This window comes from Pocillopora verrucosa, chromosome 7 (genome assembly GCF_036669915.1).
Source record: "Pocillopora verrucosa isolate sample1 chromosome 7, ASM3666991v2, whole genome shotgun sequence".
NCBI lineage: Eukaryota > Metazoa > Cnidaria > Anthozoa > Scleractinia > Pocilloporidae > Pocillopora > Pocillopora verrucosa.
In genome coordinates, this window is record NC_089318.1 from 18,456,616 (window position 1) to 18,478,820 (window position 22,205).

Sequence of the window (22,205 nt, forward strand, 5' to 3'; positions counted from 1 at the left end):
GGAGTATCTTAGATAACTGACATCCATTTAAGAAATCCCTTTCACTTCAGAACCTAGAATCAAGACCGTAAAGAATATCTTCGAAACAATCTGCGTTGTAGCAAAGACTCTCTCTCATTGCGCAATTTTCCGGGGAATAGCGGAACACAACATCGCAATCTGCATAAATTATAGCTTCAAGGAAGAAATTGTGATATGTTCAAGGATATCTCAAGAGTGAGTCTCAGAGACATCAATGTAGCTGGTTATTTTGTAGATACCAACACCTGAAGAATGACATACCAAGTTGCAATCATAGATTTTATAGGACTAGCTAAGGGACAGTGCAAATATTATTACGCCTTCAGTAGACTTCACTGATCGAGTCAGTCTTTGCATTGCCCGGATTTTAAAGTTAAGTGTTATTTCACTTTATTTTTGGTGAGTCGCTTCAGTGGTCCATTAGGGCGAACTGGGTGATTTTATCCACGTGTATCAGAAACACAGGTACCCTGAAACTGGATAGATTGATTAATCGGCAGGAAGCTGTTCCTCTCCCGGCACAAATACGGTCACTTAGGACCAGCTGATTGCACGCATTACCTAACTAGATATCTTTGGTATTCGTTCAATGATTGGAGAACAGCTTACATTGTCAGTTTTTCGACTTATTTTTTGACGCAAACTTGTCTTTGTAATGCTTCTCAATAATTAAAGGAAACGCAGAGCGTTTATAGTTTCCGTAAGTTGCTGAGGCCGGAGTAACGTGCAAGCTCCAGACAGCCTGTTTTGCTGGACGAAAAACATCATTCCCTTATGAGCAAACAGCCAGCCAGGAATTTTTTCAACAGATTATTCAACTTGAACTTCGAATCATAAATATAATCTGCACAGATCACAATTTTTATTTGCTCAATCGTGGCCTCTTGAAGCTACCGTACGCAAAGAAAAATCCTTGATTGCTGTGAATCAGGAACGATTTAATGTGAGCAAAACTAAGCTATCAGCGCAGGGTCCTGGGTAATTACTCGCGACTTTCAATTTTAAATATGAAGGATTTTCCTTAATTTTTTTTTCTTCATTTTGGAAATTGGAGGCTTTAGCGCTGCAAAAAAAAGTATGTGCATTCGTTCATGAAAGAATTTTAATGAGTGGCTAAAATTATTCCAAATCTATTTTTTTTTAAATTTAAAACTGAAGTCACTGCGTCATTTTTCTTGTCAAACGTGTAGTCTCAGCCCAGTTTTCAAGGTAAAGTTACACAATTGTTGTTGAAAAACGCCTCTTAACTGTGGGTTTAGGATTCCTGAGATATTATTTGTGCACAATAGTGAAAGATGGAGTTATGGGATGGCGGAATTGGAAATAAGTGAAATTCTTCCGAATAAAACTGCCTTTGTAGACATTAGTCCATAGCGGTAGCTCTTCGCTCTCCAATAAGACCAGGCAAAACCTGCTCTCCGACCGGTGTTCGTTTACAAAAAGTTTATGGGACGAAAAATAAGAGATCCTGGTCGCATGTAAAATTCATGACCATTTTCTTCAGAGCACTGAATTTGAGCGATGGTTTCTGACGGGAATGAAGGCTTTGGTACAAGTTAAGGGAATTTTGAAGCGAATGCCAGTACAAAGAAAGGCATCTAGGACAACATGTAAGCAGGTGGGTTCCTTTGTTCGCTGCGCAAGCCGTATTGATTGACTTGCAAAACAAGTTGGAAATTATTTCGTTATTTCGTTCAAACGATTTTTACGTTACACTTTTCTGCAGCTTGCATCATTTTAAAAAACACAGTTCTGCTTCTCTTAGGACGAATATAACTTTTGTGAAATATGAAGTGATGTCTATTTGACGATATGAACTTCGATATGAATTTCTTGCGTGGATAGTTCAGCAGCTTTTAGCAGGGCTGGCACAGGCATTTAAAAAGCCTCCGGATCGGAAGCTGTCAAGGGTTTTAAATTTAATCTATTTAATTGTTTGCAGTCAGTATTTGCAAAGGGTTACTTAAAGAAGAATGTGTCAATTTCAATCCTCCAATTTCCAGAGCGCACAATATTTTGAAGCTTTCCCTGGACGAGGCTTTTCAAGTAGAAATTACTTACTTTTATTTTGCGCCTGCTGGCAATTTAGCAACACGTGCCTTATAATTTCACGCATTTTCTGATAAATCAACAATGAACAATTGATTTTTAATGGACAAATCTGCTCGAGGATAAGGATTGTTCTGTTTAGCGAGCACTGATTTGAAATCTCCTGAGACTATACATTTTCGACCTTTTGTCTCGTTAACAGCAGTAAAATACACCAACAGGTGTTCCGAACAAGTTTTCCAAAAACATGCCTGCCCTCAAGTAAATTGTTGCAGGAAATTTTCGAGTGTTTGAACAAAAAGAAAAGCGAAGTAACAGCAGTGGATCACACTATAAGGTTGCGATACGATGAAACGGACTTCTGAAAGTTTTACGCAAAGGAATTTTTCGAGCGCCACTCGTCAAAGTGACGCAAATTCAAATTCGTGCTTTGTTTCACAGATCGCGGAAAATAAAAATAGGGAAATCTCTGCGCGAAAAAGTCCCTAAATTTTCCCCTAATAAACTAGTTTCAATTTCCGCTTTCGGTCAATGTCCACAATCAGCACTTTTAGTAATAATCACATGAGACGGCAAGATCTATGATCACGGGTCCATGTTTAATTGTCCCTATAAATAACACTGCTGGCTACAGTTCAGCCTTTCTACGCGGAGACTGTGCAAAGTTCAGGCAAGCTTGGAGTATCGTTAGTGTTTTTTTTTTGGTTTTGTTTTGTTTTTCTGAGTGATATCTTTTCGCGAATCGTGCTGGTACCAGGGGGCTTACTAGTACTGGAACTGGTTTAGGACGCCAGTGTTGTAATTAGGGGCGTTAATTGGATGTTTTGTTACTCCTTTATAATACGTTCGAAGGGTCGACTGTGACCCGCAAGGACGTTCTAGAACTCGTGGTCAAAAATAAACTGTGAGGTAATTGCATCGCGAAGCGGAACCTTTGTTAAAGGATCGATCCTTTTTAGGGGACAAATATTTGACACAATAATATTGTTGCTACGCAGCTTGCAATGCGGGCTGTCAATACACGCTGCAGAAGCGAGAACATTTTTGTGTTAGAGAGCTCATTATAGGATTCTAAGGATGACTATAACATGGAAAATTCGCCGTTTGTCATGTTTTTAGTTCAAATTTCTGCAGAAAGCGTAAAAAAAAGCGCTTGCGTTGCATGTCAGCACGCTTTGATGTCGCAGAGGTCAAATTGCTTAGCGTGTGTCATAGTACGTATTGGCTTTCGAATGTACTGGGTAAAATCGATGACGTATCAAAGACTTCCGTTTAATTCCACCAAGAGATAACGCATGCAGAAAGCGAAAACAAAACGCTTCAGACTGCAAGCAAAATTAAGTCTTAGAAAGAATAATTTGGTTTGTTTCATATTGAGCTAATTTCCGTCTGCATTTATAGGAGTTTTCGTTTGCAACGTACGAAGTCCATGCAATGTTTACCTCGATTAATTTGAGTGACGGTATTGAGAGTCGAGGTCAATGGACGTTCGCTTTTGGCGCGGAACCGTATTGTTTATATTTATAGTGAAATCTGACTCATGGGTTGTTGCCCACCCATTCCCAAGGGATCTCTATGGCTACTATGATTGGTCCGTGGGCGGGAAGTGATTGTATGGTGATGTGTGACGTAGATCAATAGCTAGTTGTGAAAGGCCCCCGGTTGATGAACGTCGCACAAAACTGGAAACTCCAATACTTAGAAGTTGGGAGCCAAAATATTTACGAGTTCCTCACTTCAATTTATTGCTTAGACTGTGATCGACCACCCAAGAGTTGATTTGAGGTGTTTTTTGGGGGATCGAATGTAGAGTTCTGCGGAGAACCCAAGTTTCCGGTAAGCAAATGTCGTTTTCACTTCGAACGCGTGGAGACGTTGGTTTTCAGTTGTGTCGTCATTTCGTCTCGCTACGTGGAAGCTTTGCGCTTGTTTACTCTGCTTCTAGTGCTGCCGATTCCCAGGGATTTTGTGTTCATCGAAGACTTTTCAGTCATGGTGGGAGTGAAAGTCCGTTTTCTGTTGAATTCCACGTTTTTCCTTCTTAAAAGCAAGCTGCAAGTTTTATTGACGGCTAGTTATAGCTACATTTGCATGAACTACGCACGCCGCTTCCAACTCGAAAAGTAGGGCAACACTAATCTTGACCGAGAATTCTTCTTACTCGTTGTGTAGATCTTGAGGAGAACGTCGCATGATTGCCATTCTTACCAAAAATATGATGTACTAAAGGCAACAGCTATTTCCTTGTTTCGTTTTCCATTTTCTGCATCGCATTTTTATATATAAATAACTCGATATCGTTCCAGTAGAGAATGCGTAGGCACGGAAAAACTCGTTCTTTGTCGTGTCGAATCAGCATTCTCTTTGATATTCCCTTTAGATCGTATTTTTTTTTCACAGTTTTATTTTGCCGTAGAAAGGTGTTCAGGCATGAAAGTAAAATTATGTACCGTTCATTGCAGCTTTCACCTTTTATTGTCTCGTGATCCCCGTACAGTTTGTAGCTTCGTTCGTCTTCGACGCTTCCTTTCTCGTGTTGTTTTTGTTTTTTGCGATAATCACATCAGTGGCCTGAAAGGACAGTTTTTAAGTAGCCGTAGTTCGTCACGAGTGTTACCTGGAAATCGTGCTCATAACATGTTGAATCGTGCCGGGTCAGTCAAAGCGAACTTTGAATATAATGAGTTTTTCTGAACACTATTACATGAAATACCGGGTTACAGTAAGTATTTTCCGCACAAAAAATTTCAAGTAAATAATGTTTTTCTTGTAGAAGGGGTTCGAGAAACATCTCTGTAGGAGATGTGAAGAAATTCAACTAACTAGCCTCGCCAAGGTTTCATTTTTCGTTTACCTGAGATCCTTATGGTTCGTGTTTTATTGATAACCTTTCTATTTGCTTTGTTACAGCTTCTTACGAAAGTGAATTACGTCCATTGATTCTTTGCTTTGAGCGCCCTGCCTTGGCGCTTGCGAAAACAACCAGCAGCCGCGCGGGACAGTGTTTTATTGGAACAGACTTTACTCGTAATGTCTTTTGAGACTTTTCCGTGTGGTAGCCCCGAAGCTGAAAGCACAGAAGAGCCAGCTCCCTCATTATATGTTGAAACTCCGGAGGACGATCCCTCTAGCTTGCTAATCAAAAAGCCAGTCATGAACACAGAACCCTCAAGGCTCGCCGAAACGGCGAATATCGAAGATCAGATGATGAGCGAAGATGAAATTGCTCAGGTAAATGCGAAAAGTGGCGATGCGTTGAAGCTAAACATGCGTAAGGACTACCAGGAAACAGAAGCAAGCCATCTTGGGAAAAAGAACGTTGATGATGCAGGGAGGCGTGCCATGGAAGGGAACAATGTCTATGAAGTCGCTCGACCTCACTGGATTCAGTTAAATTACGGAAATTCGTCATCTGTGCCAACTCATGCCACCACTCCGAACGATCGTCAACAACAAGAAAGCGATCGCGCTAGCGTAATAATTAAAAGATTGAACAATAAAGAACAACAGGAAGTCGATTCGGACTCTGACAACGATTCACAAGATTCGGGGAAGATAAGAGGTAGCGAGCTTCGATGCAACGAGAAAATTTCTGATGGAAACGACGAAAACGTGAATGCAGTTCAACCTCATTCCTCGCGTGCGCTGTATTATAATTACAATGCGCACCACGAGGATGTCAACAAACTGGAAGACAAAGGAAATGCCAAATTACAGAACGCTCGAGGGGAGATTTTGAGGAACGTACACGTAGAAACCAAAGCGCTTCCTGTTTATTATATGCCTGCTGGAGCTTATCCACATATGGTTGCAATGGCCAGTGGAAATGCTGGAAACAGTGCTAATGTGCTAAAGAGGGAACATTTTGTGCACACTGGCATTAATGAGCTCAAGGGATTTCCTGTTCAGCACATGGATTATGTTTCAGGAAGGCCAGAGCAGCAAGTGCCTGTGGCAACAAGTACAGTAAACCCTGGAGAAGGAAATGTTTATGGAAATTTGCAGCATGGAGCTCCAGGTTTGCAGTTTATGGACAGGCGACTTGTCCATACAGGGGGCTATGCCATGGTACCTGGACTTGGACATGTACGATTGATTGATGGAATGTACTATCAAGGGCTCTCTGTAGGAGGTGATCAGGGTCGTTATGAAAACTTTGCAGCAGTACCTTCATTTGTGCCACTGAATAACATCCCTTCGGATGTAACAGCCTCTCAGTCGCAGTCACAACTACCCAGTTCAGCTGCTTCAAACACTGATGTGGTAAACCAGCGGGGTCAAGACAAGCTGCTAAGTAGGTGTCAAAAATTCTTTTAGTTATTGCGTCTGTAGATCAAATTAGATTTTCTTTATTATAGGTCCAAGGTATTGTTATCTTGCAATATTGAACTTGGCTTTCTGCAAGGCCAATACAGCACCTCTACCTGATGACGTAGGCTGTTTCACTTGTTCTCAAAGCAGACTAATTAAGACAGTGGCTTTGTAAGATCTCTTCAACTGACATTGTTGCATTGTTTTATGAAGAGTCTTTGCATGGTTCAGTTAGCTCAAAGATCACTCCCTCCCTTTCATTGTCAGGCATTTGACAGCTCTAAGCCCAGTGGTAATATTTCAGGTCTGGTTTGGAAGCCTCTGTGCATGCAATGATTCAAATCAGTTCTAAGTACTTTTATCTACCTCTGTGCAAACCGCAAAGTGCCCCTGTTAGTACTCTGACAGATTTAGACTGAAAGTATTTTTTTTAATTGAGTTTTTTTGCAAAATGCTTTGGGAAGGGCTAAATCAATATTTTGGTAAGTATCTGCCATACAATACATTCTTCTGCAAGGAAAAAAAACCTCCCTTTCCAAAAGTACAAATTATTTTTAGATACACAAACTCTAGACATGTTGGAAACTTGAATGCTATAAAAGGTTATTCATCATGAATTGTGATATGTCATGAGTTGTATGTTTATTGTTGGGTCTGAGAAATCTGCATATTTACTCCTTATTGTCAACTGATTTATTGTTTGCATGATAAGTCCATGATTTATTGTGGCTATTGCATGACATGAAATTATGACCAGTGGAAGTATCCTTGAGAGCAGATGCTTGCATTTAAAACTCTTTGCTTAGTCATGTGTACATCAGGCGATTTTTGACAGCACTTTCTTTTTGACAAGCTAACTTGAGAAATGCAAACACTTGAGGGTTCATTTTATAATTTAAGGCTGTAAAGAATTAGATTGGTACAGAAAAAGAAGCAATTTTTTTTTTCTGATTGAATCAAATTTTGATAATTTGTGTGTCACTGTTGTATTTAGATCAGAAAAAATTATTTGGTAGTTTCTACTGTTCCATTAAATAAGATATTGAGAGACAGTGCTGAATGAAGGAAATAATGTACAGTAATGGAACTGTGAGGTTGCTTTTAAGCTAAGCTTTTACAATGCGCAACCACAACCAAGGTAGCTTCTCATATAAAAAAAGGAAATTTGATACACTCTATTTTTCCCAATGAAATATCTGTGATTTAAGTGGTTGTTAGTAAGATCTTATGAGCAGTGCTTGAGCCATTAAAAATACATGATAATACTCTGTCAAAATTTTAGCTACTGCATGTGGTGACCAGAAGCCAATCTTGTCCCACAGTGGACTGATAATTTATTATTTTAGGAAGCAATGGATTTTAATTGATGCATTTTTTTGTGGTGAAACTGAGCCTGTGAATTCATTATTGACATTCCACAGATGCTGCCAAGCCTTATGTAAGCCCTGTTCATTCTGCCGTGTCTCCTGTGTCAAGTTTGGAAGAACGGAGATCAACAAATTCTCCAGCTGTTAAGAGTGACAGCAGTAGTCCAGCTCCTGGAGAAGATCCTGACAGTAAGAAACTTGCTCAAAGCAAATTAAAAGGCAAACCAAAGCCCGCCACAGGGGCCTCCAAGCCAGAGATAAAGTGTGAGCAATGTGGGAAAACCTTTACGTCATCTAGTGCCCTTGCAAAGCACAAACTTACTCACAGCGATGAGAGAAGATATGTCTGCTCTACTTGTGGAAAAGGATTCAAAAGACAGGATCATTTGTGAGTGAATTAGGCTGCTTCCTGTTTGTGTAGATTGGCTTAATTCACTGTTGACATTCAACATAGCACCGGATCCAGGGGAAATACTCCCTTTTGTGGTCATCAAATTTGTACCTTGATTTGTATATCTGCTATAAAACATTGTTTTGTAAGCAGAATTTGCACAGATGTTGAAGGAACATTCAAGTAAACAAATAATTGAAATTGGATCTTCAGGGTCAAATCCGGTGTGAACTTAAAGATCAAAGTCAAATTTTTCTCACATTGAGCACTTTCTTCTTTTGATAACAGAGAATCACCTGATATGTATCTAAGGAACTCTCAAAGTAATGGTGTACTGAAGGAGAAAAAATACTTGTGAAATTCACCCACACCACAATTATAATTGATTGTTTTGACTCCAGTAGATCAATTAAAAATAGATTACAAACAGACTTTTGCATTTTAGTATTCACAACATATGATGATAAGTTCATTAAATATGAACCAGAGATCAGATTGAAATGAATTTTTATGTTTTGAAATTTCAGAAATGGTCACATGGTAACCCATCGAGACAAGAAACCGTATGAATGCAGGTTCCCTGATTGTGATAAGAGCTATTGTGACATGCGTTCTCTACGTCGACACCTGGAGAATCATCACCCAGCCAATGGGAATAATGTCAATGATTCTAGACCACCTGGTTCTGGAAGTCCGAGCTTAAACTGCAATGATAAACTATCGCCGGCAGGAAGTAATGAGCAAGTGGGATCACCAAGAAATTTAACCAAGTTGACAAAGGTCAGAACAGTCAAGGATCGGAATGAGCACCTTCAAGTCAGTGGGTACGATAGTGGCAGGAGCTCAGGTAGATCGACACCTGGAAGCACTCATGAACCCAGTGCCCCCCGTGAAAGACCTGTGGATTTACCTCTGGAGGGGGCAGCATTGAACGGCTTGAGAGAAAGGGAAAGGAATAGTGACAGCTTCAGCTCCACTACGTCGGAGGATGGGCTTGGCAACTCTGCAGAGCAAAGTGTACCTGAGAAAGCTGCTGATGCTGCCTTAACTCATTCAGCAGTTGACTTGCTCAAGCAGGCAGCGGATCGTGTCAAAGGACAGAACAGTAGTCGAAATGCTAACGAAGTGTGGTCAGATAGGTTTTCACAGCAGTCCTATGTGGTATACCACTCAGATGGAACAACTTACCCGCAGTGGTATCCAACAGCATTGTACCCTCAGGACCCACGGCTTGTGTACCCATATCCCTTTCACCCAACAGTGTTCCAAGTTCCTGTTAGTTCCCAGCAAGTCAGTGGATTAGTAAATGAATCCCGTCAAAGGATGGTGAATGATGCAGACACTCCTACGGAGATGACGAAGACTGTTGGGGTGTCAACACAGGCAACCCCATCACCTTCCCAAGATTACCGACCAGCAGATGCCATGCAGGTGGCATACTACAAACAGCAGCAAGGTGGAAGACATGCTGAAACTCCTACGGATCCCACTGCTGTTGCTGTAGCCACAGCAAAAGAAATGGGACAATTTAGATACACTGGTGACAGTTTTTATGGAGTGCATCCTTCTGGAACACAGTGGCAACAGGTGAGTACTCCCTCATGTGATACATTTCTGTGATAGTATAGCCCAGTGGTGACCTAGAGGTCAGTGCACTGGTCTCTGCAACAAGAGGACTGGGTTCCAGCACAGGCTGGGTCAATGAGTTGTGTACTTGGGTTTGACACTTCACTCCAAAGTACCTTGCTCCACCCAGGAGTAAAATCTGATTGTGTCCAATTTTTTTTAGGTAAAGTTTATGATTTCAAGGAATTACCAGCAGCGAACTAGCATTTAGCAGGACTCTTGACCCTTCCACTCCAAAGATCCCATGATTAATTCTCTCTACTGACTGTTATACTTATTCCTTGTAATTGGACAGGAGAATTAAGTCTTATTCCCAATTAACACCCTCAAGCTGATAAGTTTGTTTGTTATCATAACCCATTTTCAAGTTGATTTGATTGGGATTTTGCAAGAAGAAGTTACAAGTTAAAATATATTAAAGTTCACACGGCAACCAGGTGAACCATCAGACATAGTTTGATGCTACACTGGTTTGCAGATTTAATGAATGTAACCGAAGAAGTTACAATTCATAGACCCAACGTTTCGACACTCCTGTCTCGTGCCTTCATCAGGGGGTGATGATGAAAGGCACTAGACAGGAGTGTCGAAACGTTGGGTCTATGAATTGTAACTTCTTCGGTTACATTCATTAAATCTGCAAACCAGTGTAGCATCAAGTTACAAGTTGTTAAAGGAACAATTGCTCCATATCATGAAAATCAATGTAAGCACTAGCAGCAATCAATGGTTAGGCTAATTAGATGGTAGACTATTACAATGTAACAAACCCAAAGTCTTTGCTGGTTTTTTTAATATGTTTTTTTTGGTCATTTATTTGTTGTTTGCTATTTGTCAACGTAATCTAGCTAGTAAGTTGCTCCGTCAGCTATTGAGTTGGTAAGGATTTCTTGCTGTATCAACCTTTTAGTTTCCATGAACACCTAGCCAGAAAAATATAAATGTATTTTTACTAAAATCAATTTGCCAATAATCTTCAAATGGTGACACTTTGATATAGTCAATGATAGGAACTGATGAGCTAAAAAAAAGATTCACATTATATGAATGAGTTGTGTTTGATGCACTCTGAACATCAGGTTTTGAAATGTTATTTGCTAAAAAAATTTAATTCTTTCCCTAATTTTTTAAAATGATTTTTATTCCATGGCATTTATGACCTAACTGTGTAATTTGGTGAATGATCAATGCATACATTTTCTTTTCCTTTCAAAGCTATTGTTTTTTTTTCTTTTACAAAAGAAGATGGTTAGTGATCATTCTTTGTATAAATGTTCCTTTTTTTAGGACAATAATTTTTTTTATGGACATCATGGAAAGAAAAGTGTGCATATATCATACCATTGTCAGATTGAAGACTTAGTGAGATTCTAGGCAGGCTTGTTTACTATTGAGATGGAGCACAATTTGTGGAGACGTTTATCATTTCATGCCTGACTGCTTTTCAATGAAGACTGATATGAATATTTAATTTAAAGTATTTGAAGTTCATTTGTTCAAAGATGGGAGCTTTAGACAGGCATGTTTCTTTTCTGCTCGACAGTCTCTTATAGCACTCAGTGTATCACATCAAAGTTGCTTACTTTGATTCTATTTTTGTAACTTTCTTGGCTTGCAACATGCATTATTTAGACAGGAGGGTTTAAATTTGAAAACCAAATAGATTTAAGCTTAATGTCATCAATATTCATATTGAGTTGAATTGTTTTGAAATGCAGGCAGCTGTTTCTTAGGTTATCACTTTCTTGACAAGTCACCTGTGCACTAGTGTGGCTTCCCTCTTGTGATTGGCTGGTTGGCTGCTTGTCTGACACATGATTGACTTGTGTTTGTCTTCTGTGGCCTATTCAAACTGAGCAAATTTGCATTTTAGCCAGGACTTGAATGAAATATTCTTTAGGACCAAGTGATCATGTGACCTAGTGTTTTCTCTTGTTTTCGTGGAAGAGAGCTCTCCTTTCTGTGTTCACTGTTTGTGAATCAGTTGTGACATCACCAGCAGTTTGTAAAAGTTAATTTTTGCTCTATAACCTAATGGAAATCAACCCTCAATCACTTTTCTACAGATGCCAAAGTGCAAACTCTTTGCATAGCTTTCTGTTTTCGGCAAAACAGAATGGTTAAGGCATGTATCTGAGTCTCTGAATTTCTCTTGTTTTAATACTTATTCTCAATTTATTGCTAAGAACATTGTGATCAATCACTCTACCAAACTCTCACCAGTTTTTAGCTACAATAATGTGTCATTCTTGAGACAGTGTCTTGAGACAACAGAACTTACAACTGTTGATGATAGTATGGGTTCTATCTTGTGTTTCACCATACCATTTTCGCAATACTACAACTGTATTTGTTGTTGATCTTTGATCTTTAGTTTTTATTTACAAGGTTACACACAGTATTTCTGTTTTCCAATTTGATATCTTTGTGAGGAAGCTGTGTCTTCAAGTATATTAGTTTTCTTTGTGCCCATCTGTGCTTGCCTCCAAGTCTGAATTTTTATGATGATGAATAATCTCCAAGGAAAACCTTTTAATGAGATAAATTTATAGTTTTGAAGACAAACCTGCAGGGGCAAAAATTAATATTTCTTTTATTGTGAACATTGATAGAACTAAAGGTGAACTCAGACATTTTGTTGAAATTTTCAAGTTAAGGCAAAGGAAATATATTGTGAGACTGAAATCTTAGATAATTAGCCAAACAGTTTGTTCATATCCTGTACTTCCAATATCCATGCATCTTGCATCTTCAATCCGATTTGCACTGAATCCTTGGATCCTTTAATGCTATCCTAAACTGAGAATGGGGATTTTGATTAATTTGTATTAGCCATCTGGTTAAACATAAAAAGTAACTGTTATAAATGTTTGGTTTGGTTTTTATTGTTGCAAGGGTTCCCATGAAAAGTCTGTTTTATTCTACAAAAACCGTAATTGCATTGCTGTTAGGGTAAACTGGGCAAGTTAGGATGTCTCTTAACCAGGGAAAATTATGCACAAAAGCCCAATTTATGCACTCGTGTTGCATAATACTGTTGTTACACAAGTATTATTCCACTTGGAACTACGTCTCATTGCATTTTCTTCTTCTCTACTATCACCAGACAATATTTCTTTTACTTTTAAAATCTCAAAAGCATAGAATAGATTCTTGTTAATATCTCAATGCAGTTGGATAAAAATAAAACTTGAAATTCTTGATTTGCCACTGAAGGTGCTAACACAATTAAAAGCATGTTTTAACATGATTCATGCCATTTCTCAGGTTCGCTATGATGAAACAGCTAATACATACAACTCAGCTTCATCCATGGGTAACAGTAAATCACTTTATGGACATGCAATGACACCAGAGAGTAATGGCTCTGCTTCCATTGAAAATGATTTAAACCACGTGGAGACACTCCCAAGAGGAACAGAGTTCAGAAATAGTAAAAATGATGACGGCCAACCGGCTGAGAAGAGACAAAGATTATCAGAAGTTGGCATTGGAGAGAGGAGGGATGCCAATGGGCCATCTATTGTTCACATCAAGCTGGAAGACAATAATAATGCACAAGATAAAGGAAATCAGGCCGTGTTTAGAAATCCTGCCGAGATAGTTACCCCAAGGCGGAAACAGAGGCCACGTCCAGAGCCTTTGACTATCCCACCATCAGCAAGCACTACCTACTTTCCTAATCGTCCAGGCTCTCCAATGAATCGCAGTCAACCATGTTCACCACCATATACACCTCCTCCAATGCTCAGTCCTCGCAGCATATATCATGTTCCTTCCTTAGGAAACCTGACACCCCGACTGAGTGCATCCTTGCAGCATCCTTTGACACCAAGCAGGCTTCTACTAAGTGGCCACAGAAGTAAGCCATGATGTTTTTTTCTTTGTTATAAGCAGAGGTTTTTCTCTATTTCAAGTTCAATGCTTACAAGTTTGCCCCCACTGTGACAAGTTCACTACCAAAGAAATTCTGCACCTTACTTTCAAACCAGTCACTAGCAGCTACATACTGTCAGTAGTAGTATTTCTATCACATTCAAAAAATATGTTTTTGTATTACAACAAAGCATTCATAGAATCGAACTAAAAGTTCTGTTTCGAGAAGAAAGGTTACAGTTTTGCCACAAGAAAACTGCTAACCTGTTGTATTTGTTGCTGTGAACTTTTCATGATTCAGAGAAACTTTTAGTGGGCCAAATCTTAGTCATGAATTTCTGTCACCTTTATGCCTCATAATATTACATTCAGGGGAGCATACAAAGTACTTAAATTCTGTGTGAGCAAAACCAGAAGGGGGTTGTTGCTTGGGTTTGAATTTTATTGTAATAAGTGTTTTTCATTGAGCAACATTTTCTCACAATTTTTAGGCAGCTTTGATGGAGAAGAAGCCAGTCAATTCCCTGAGCCGTAAGTATTTCATAAAGTTTCATTTGAAGTTCAAATCACAAACAATAATTACTGTTTGTACGATGTTTAGGTCTCATAAATGCTAGCCTTAAAATAACTGGTCTAATCCCATTAACATTAAGAAACGTTCCCAAACATGGCTTGCCTTTTGCAACTAGTCAACCTAAAATTACTGGCTTTTTAGAAAATTAAAATTTCACTATTGGAATTGTCTCCAACCAAATTTAACTATGCAATGCCATCACCTGCGGAGAAACAAAAGTAGCCTAGAAAATTTGTTTTCAATGATTTTTTTTTCCTACTTTTCAGTCTTTGGTTGACTGTTCCAAAATTAATGCTGCTAAGAATAAAAGAAGTATGTAGTATAAAAGTGTTCAAAGTGTAATTTACTTACAATGTCTGTCTTTCAACAGGAAAATAAATGTTGGCCCACAGTTTCAGGCTGAGGTGCCTCCTTTGGCAGGTGAGTATATCATTTCCACAGCAATAGTTCCTTGAGATCTCCATATTGTCTGAATTTAAGATGTAGAGCATGCAAGTAATGAAAATTCATAAGGAAATTAAAAAAATTTTTAGGAAGTGAGTAAAGGAAGGGATAGGTATATTTTCAACTGAATTTGACGTGCAGAATTTCAGAATATGCAGTTACTCTGTGATTTGTGGACTGGACTCTTAATTAGGGTGTTGGTTGGGTCAAAGTGCAGTTTCACTCTCTCTGTGCACTGCTCTGTCTGAGAGTGTTAATGGGTATAAGCAAATAGTCAGTGAAACATAACAAAATGATGTGCAGGTAGCCTGAAAGAGAATAGTCCCATCAAGATGAAGAAGTAATATTTTTGTCCCATAGAATTACAGCATTTCAACCTTAGCGAAAAGAGGGTAGATACATTGGTGTGACATCAATCCTCTTTTTGCCTGGAATGTTTTGCTCAGTAACATAAAGCTAATTTTATCCTCCCGTTTACTTCCAAGGTCCCAAAGAAGGAGCAATCCATGATGTTCACAGAGCAACATTGTGCTGGAAACCTCTTGATGAAAAGAAGAGAACAAAACGAGATGAGAGTAAGTTCTTGTACCATTTTACACAGCTCTATTTTTATCACTCTTCATTTTGTGGCCCAAAAAAACTCAACTTTTCAGATTCTGTAATTTTCATTGCCCAGAAAAAGTTTTGTTATTCAGCAGTTTTTGTGTGAAATAAGACATGGATATGTACAAAGTGGTAATAACCTTTCAGCTCCCTTAACCCTTAAACTTCCAAGATCTGATTGTTAATTCTCCCCTCTGGCAGCTACACAATTTCTTGTGAATAAGTGATGGGAATTTGGTGTTAGATCAAAATAACAACTTCAACCTGATAAGTTTTAGCATTCTCATTACTTGTTTACTGGATATTGTAGGGATATTTTAGGGAGAAGTTACATGTTAATCACACCTGGAAGTTGAGGGGTTAAGTGATCAGCATGTTACTTTTCACAACAAATTTCATACATTAACAAGCAAAGAAGTGATGAGAAAAAACAGACTTGCTAGTTCTGGTTGTTCTCTCCACAAAACAGTATTCTCTCTGCAATTTTTTAAAGGAATTTTTTAGAAGCAATAGGGGGGAATTACCAATCAAGTCTCGTCACTTTTTTAATTGTTTAAATTTTAGTTGAGTCCTTTCTGGACATGGCCTGCTCTGTTGCGATAGTTGGTGGAGGGTCAAACAAAGAGTATGCATTACACATTCTTCATAAAGCAAATGGAAATGTTAAGGTAGGTAGAAAACACAACTCTAATCTGCCTCACATGTATGTTGCTACAGGAATAGCAACAATCAATGGATTTGTGAGTTGTTTTTTTTTCCCCTTGAAAAAAATGCATGTCATAAAGTTGTTTGTTCACTAGAATCAGTTGATGAATGCCACAGGTTTTTCTAGGAATAGTAACAATCAATGGATTTGTGAGTTTTTTCTTTTTTTCCCCTTGAAACAAATGTATGTCATAAAGTTGTTTGTTCACTAGTACCTGTTGATGAATGTCACAGGTTTTTCTAGATATGAGTCACTTTTGCCAGTGAAAATCCTTTTCAGGACTGCCCCGGCTTGAATGGGGGCTTTATGCAATGAGAAGTTGTTTATGTGATCAAATTCTTAAGTTTATTGGTGTTATTCTTATTTTTAAAGAGCTTTTGGTAATTGAGGGGGATTCTTCTTAATATTTATCTTTCTTTTCTACTTTTGTCTCACCAGGAAGCAGTAAAATTGCTGCTCTGTCAGAATTTCATCACCCAAAATGATGACCCAATGTATGACTATCACTATGAAGGTAATGAAGAAAAGTCAACATTTATGACTTGTTTTTATTTTCCTTACTGACATTTGTCTACGGTGTTGCACTTTATTATAGGTTCTGTCAGGTGGGCTTCTAAGGAAAGGCAGATTTTCAGACAAAATTTCAGAACTAAGGGAAAAGAATTTTCTGATCTTCAGAAAGATGTAAGTTTTACTCCTTATTGCTACAATTACTTTATGCCAGGCTTACAAGATTTATCCTATTGTTGAATTTTCCTTTTTTTTAAGAAGCTTGATTGTCTAAAATTTTTGATGAACACTTCTCTGTGCCATTTTAGATTGGAGGCAAGAAAACAATTTTTGACTGTATAGAGTTTTATTACCATTGGAAAGCAGCACACCCAGAAGCTGTACGAGGAAGAACACGCTACATTGATTCAGACTCTGAGGTATGTGCATGATTATCAGGAACACTAATTAATAAAAAATTATGGGGCATGTACTGAGCCTCTCATTTGTTGGTGAATCCTAACAACAAACTGAGGGAAGAAGTCATACCATATTTACCCATGTATAATACGCACTTTTTTTTTCTAAAAATAACCATCAAAATCGCGGTGCGTATTATACACAGTTTCTATAACTGTTTTTCAAGCACGTCCTAATTTGCATATGTTAAAAGCACAAGAAAGAAATTAACAAAAGCCAAGTTGTAATTGGTCTTTATTAGCTTGAGTTAAATAATCTACTGATGAAACATTTTCAATTTTGATCCACAAACACAACAAAGAAAGAAACAAAGCCTTGTAGTAATTGGTCTTTATTAGCTTGAGTTAAATAATCTACCAATCAAACATTTTCAATTTCAATCCATAAATAAATTTAGTAGAGTGTTTAAGAAACAGCTGATGAGATAAACATTATGATCGTACTGTATTACTGTAATCAGAAGTGATAAGAAATTCGAAATGGTAACGAAACTTACCTCTGCAAAACGTCAGTTGTATGAAGCATTAATGTTTTTTTTTTGCTGTGAAAACTTTTTTTTGTGAAAAGTTTGGTCAAAAATCGAGGCGCGTTTTATACACGGGTAAATACAGTATTTGCAAGAGAGAAGTATGAGATCTTTTGATGACTTCCCTCAATTTCCTGCTGTAGAACAGTGAGGATGGATCTATAACTGAAACTCAAATTTAAAAATATAACGAATATAAAAGTATTTGTTTGTTTTTTGTTTATCAGGATTATGAGGACACAGGAAGTGAAACTAACAGCAATCCTTCATATTTTGAGTGTGATTTCCCTCAGTGCAATGCAGTAAGTCCTCACTAAACAAATTCTGTTTTATAATATTTCTACTGTACAGAATATAGTTGCTGCCCAAATCCGTTTCTTTACAGCAGCAAGAAAAAATTAGGTTCAATTTTGTATTATGATTATTTTTTACTATTTGCATGTTTATCCATTGTTTAACACTGTTATTGCTCTATATTGGTAACTGGGATTGAAATATTCATGATTAAGCACAGAAACATTTTTGTCATCAGTAACTTTTTGCTCAACCATGGAATCTGATAGTATGAGACCTAAAAATTTTTTTGTTATTTTCATTTTTGCAGAAATTTGTGTCCAGGCAAGCACTGAATGGTCATATTCGTGTCCATGGAGGAAGGTAAATATATCTTTTCAGTAATTTTCTTGATGTAAATTGCAACGGCTTTTCCAAAAGCATAGTTGAGAAACAGTAGTAAACCAGTGTGATGTTGTGACTTAAAATTCACTTTGAATTGGTGAAACAAACCAATTGAATTGTACAATGTTGCTTACATTTATTATGGCTTAAACCATCTAATTATTAAGGTAAAAATAATGACAATCTCTGTGACTGGTAGAGAAAGAGCCAAGAGTTTTCTGGATCAATTACATAAATACAATCCTGCATTACATTAATACTTAACTGAAAATTGCTCTTTGAAAAGAATGCTTCCTAATACAAGATTTGAAGCTCACTTTCCATGAGCGAGCCAATGGGTTTCTTAATAGCTATACTTGTTCTCTTTTTAAATGAGTTGTTTTTGTGCACCTGAATTCAATCAATGAATGTTTGCTCCTAATTTCACATGATAACCACAATATTCTCAACAGCTTTATGAAGCCTTCGGAACCAAACAGACGTAAGAATCGAAACACTGCAGGTTCATCTGCCTCTAATGGAACAAATTCGGCACCTGTTGTTAGGAAGAGGAAGTCTCCATCACCAGCACCTGCTTCAGTGCACCCTGATTTGAATAATCCAGATGGGCAATTACCTGAGTTTGCATGTAAAGTCTGTGGAAGGTTAGTAGCTCTCTTTCTTAGGTTAACGCTAAAGCATGATCAGTACCACCTTGCATATGAACTGATATTCCATTGAGCTATTTCAAGCTTAGCTGGGCTATGATAGAGACTGTGCTTAGCCAGGGTCTGTGCTTATCTAAGGCCAGCACAAAGCTAACGTATAGTTTCAATATTTGAGTTATATGGTCACAACTTACAACACACTTAAATCAATGTTCTACTCACTTGAGTACATTTTACAACATTACTATTCATATTTAACACACAATCATGCAGTTGTGGTGTTATATTCCCATGATGAACTCATTGTTAACCCTTTAACTCTCAGAAATGATAGACATGTAACTTCCCCCTAAAATATTCATACATTATCCAGGAAACAGTTAATGAGAATAGTCAAATTTATCAGGTAGAAGTTGTTATCTCTTAATTCTCATGACTAATTTATTAGGAAATGTGTAGCAGCTGAAGGGGAGAATTGGGAATTAAAGGGTTAAAGATATGACACTACAGCTATGGCCTGCCCTTAGCTAGGGCCTGTGTTTGGCAAGGGCCTTAGCTGAGAGGTTGTCGCTTTCCTTTTTCCCAGGTCTGTTTTTATTTTCCAATGCTTAGTTGTCTTTCAAGTGATTGTTTTTGTGCTGTGGCTATCAAAGAAACTTTGATTGCTTGATGTCAAAAGTTATCAGGATCACCAATGTAAATCAAGTTATTTAACCAAGTGCATTTCAATTAGTTGTGTCTGTCACAATTCTAATACACTTCTCAATCCACTTGCAGAATATTCCACAAGATAAAGAGCAGGTCAGCCCATATGAAGACTCATGTTAAGAGACCAGATGATGATGAAAAACTTTCCTCAAAGTTGCCTTCCAAGAATCACTGATGCTAGTAACTTGAATCTAAAAGAAAATTGAACCAGTTCATATAAAGTATCCCTTCCACAGTTTGACTGTTAATGACTATTTATGTACATGATATAGCTAAGTTATTCCTAATTTATATATTTTTTGACTTAAAGTCATGTGGTGAGAATGATGAAATTTTCACCATTTGGTTCTGTATTTAGCCTTTGAAGAAGAAGAATTCTTGTATGGTAACAGAAGTTTTGAAATTTGTGCTCTAGCAGTATAGCCGTAGACATTTATGGCTGCATATAAGCTTGTCGTATCTCAAGTTGTATTTATATGGTTGAATAATTTTGTGCTCTGGCGAACTGGCCGGACAGAAATAATATTTTTTGTTATGGAAATTTCTACGGATTATGTAATGTGAAATTTTGTTGTGCAATCATTCCCAGATCACCCAGATCAAGAGTGACAGCTCTTGAGTGTTAAAGTCAAGTTCAGTTTCAAAATATTGAATATATAACTTGAGTATGCCAGTCCACTAACTTCTTTCCTGAATGGTATTTATGAAATCTTAACTTTTATCTGCATGGAAAAATGCCTTCCCAGCCTTGTTGAAAAAAGATTTTTCTTCCTTTAAACAAGGCTAAGAAGTTTTATTTGCATGCTGTAAAGGAGAATAATCAGTGTAGCGTTGTGGAAGAAGTGTGAAGTGGTTCTTTTCTCACTCTTTTTTTATCTTTATGGGTGAAACAAAGATTCCAAAAATAGAAATAGTTAAAAATCAGAAAGTTCTAAATCTTTGAAGGTCTACAATGAATCATGAGAGGGTTTAATCCTCTCCTCTAAGTAGTGTCCATGACTCCTCAAGCTGTGGTCTGTAGATGGGAATCTGGGAATGAGTCATATTTTCATTGTGCATTGGCAGAGTTGACCTTTGTCTTTTCAGCAAAAGTAACCGCATTTAAAGTGATAAGCTCTATTTTGTTTTGTTAGGTCTTGTAAACAAAACACTTGTTGCAGTGCAGCAGATTGAAGGGTCTTGTAAATAGTTTGAATTTAATTCAATAGACAGACATGTGTTAAAAGAACCTCTCTTTCTTTGAAGTCATACCATTTTGACAGCAGCTTTCTCTGGGTTCTGTTCCTAAACATTCACAGTCTGGATTTTGTTACTGAGTTGTCTAGTAAAAAAAATCTGAATTTATGGTAGTGCTGTCAACCAAGTGTATGTTTTTTTTTTATGTTGCACACTTAATTTGTTCTTTAATCATGTTTTTTGTGTTCAGGATGTTCTGAAGGCATCTGACTCTCTTGCGTCACTGATAATTTTTTGGTTCTGGTTCTGCTCTGATTGTTTGCAAAGTTAGTTGTACACTTTCTTTGAGAGAGTTAAAAATTATGAAAAGTTAATATATGTCAGAAATTATTTGTTGACGTTTTTTTAGAAACAGAAAATGTCTGGGTTTACTTCTTAATCAATTTGCTAAAACAGTTTTTTGATGCACCTGTTATGAGCTGGAAAAAGGCTCCACATACAAACCTGAAATTGGACCTGAATATCCAATATCAGACAAATTGGTAATGTTGGATTGACTAATCTGTACATAGGAGAGATGTGAATACTTCAGACAGTAAAAAAGACTCTAATAGAGTGCAAACTTAAGTGTTAAGCACGGTGTACATTTGCAATTTCTCTCAGAAAACTAAGGAGAAGTTACTTAATGTAAAAAGAGCTGCAATGCTCTGTTTTCTAGCAACAGTGTTGTGATAGATATTGGAATAAAGCGTGTATTTATTGGTTCTATATAAATGGTTTTAGATTTTATGGAGCTATACAAGTGAATCTTGTAAGACTGAGACCAAAGTTACCACTACGGTCAGTAAGGATTGTGGGAAACATTGCTAGGAACCAATGAAATCTCAAAGTTTAAGAAAAATGTCTTCTAAAACCAAGTCAAGACTGGGTTAAGTTTTACATCTGATTGGTAGAGAATGGCTTGAGTTTTCTAGTCCAAGCACAACCGTTGTAAAGCAAAATGAAAGCGATCACCAACTATTTTGGAAACTCACCCGAAAAGCGCTCAATATGTTGTTGCGTCCAGATCTGTCCAGATATCGTGCTTTTGGTTTGTCTCGGTCAAGTATTAAAACAACCACAAAAGCTAATTAATTTTAAAGATGGTATTCCAAAAACGTTTGACTTTTTTTTAAGGCTCAAAACAAAATGCTAAGTTAAAAGAATAGCTAATTTACAAAGTATAACACTTCATCACAAAGCTTATTTTCTTAACGGCATCTCGAAGAGGTCACATTAGCGCTGAGAATAACGTGAATTCTTCGAAACTCTCTCAACATTCTGAAACCTGGAGTTTGACGAGCGTAGTTTCTATGTTGTCTTTTTATCCATTCATGTTTTGGGGGCTGTCCTGGTGTACCGGTACACGGGGGAATTCCTATTGTTTTCATATCCATACATGGAGTTGTGACGCAGTTCGTTAATGTTTCGTTCCTTTGTGTACCGGTACACGAGGACAACCATGTTTTGCGAAACCTTTAGAATATGTTTATG

The 22,205-nt window shown here is 37.6% G+C and overlaps 1 protein-coding gene across 1 annotated transcript; it reads left to right on the forward strand.

Moving 5' to 3' along the window:
- Positions 1-3,711: 3,711 nt before the first annotated feature.
- On the forward strand, positions 3,712-20,724 carry LOC131780982 (zinc finger protein 541). The gene is made up of 16 exons (XM_059097624.2): positions 3,712-3,906; positions 4,981-6,364; positions 7,803-8,136; positions 8,667-9,726; positions 13,033-13,627; positions 14,133-14,172; positions 14,586-14,635; positions 15,145-15,234; positions 15,827-15,930; positions 16,407-16,482; positions 16,564-16,652; positions 16,787-16,897; positions 17,691-17,765; positions 18,068-18,120; positions 18,594-18,785; positions 19,566-20,724. Exons 2-16 carry the CDS (start codon positions 5,101-5,103, stop codon positions 19,669-19,671), a joined length of 4,239 nt encoding a protein of 1,412 aa, XP_058953607.2. The 5' UTR covers positions 3,712-3,906; positions 4,981-5,100; the 3' UTR covers positions 19,672-20,724.
- The last annotated feature ends 1,481 nt before the right edge of the window (positions 20,725-22,205 follow it).

Bases quoted from the DNA above. Each gene is read 5' to 3' on its own strand.
- LOC131780982 (XM_059097624.2), top strand. From the start codon at position 5,101: ATGTCTTTTGAGACTTTTCCGTGTGGTAGCCCCGAAGCTGAAAGCACA. The intron at 9,727-13,032 runs GTGAGTACTCCC...GCCATTTCTCAG, and splicing joins CTGGAACACAGTGGCAACAG to GTTCGCTATGATGAAACAGC. The intron at 16,653-16,786 runs GTAAGTTTTACT...GTGCCATTTTAG, and splicing joins TTTCTGATCTTCAGAAAGAT to ATTGGAGGCAAGAAAACAAT.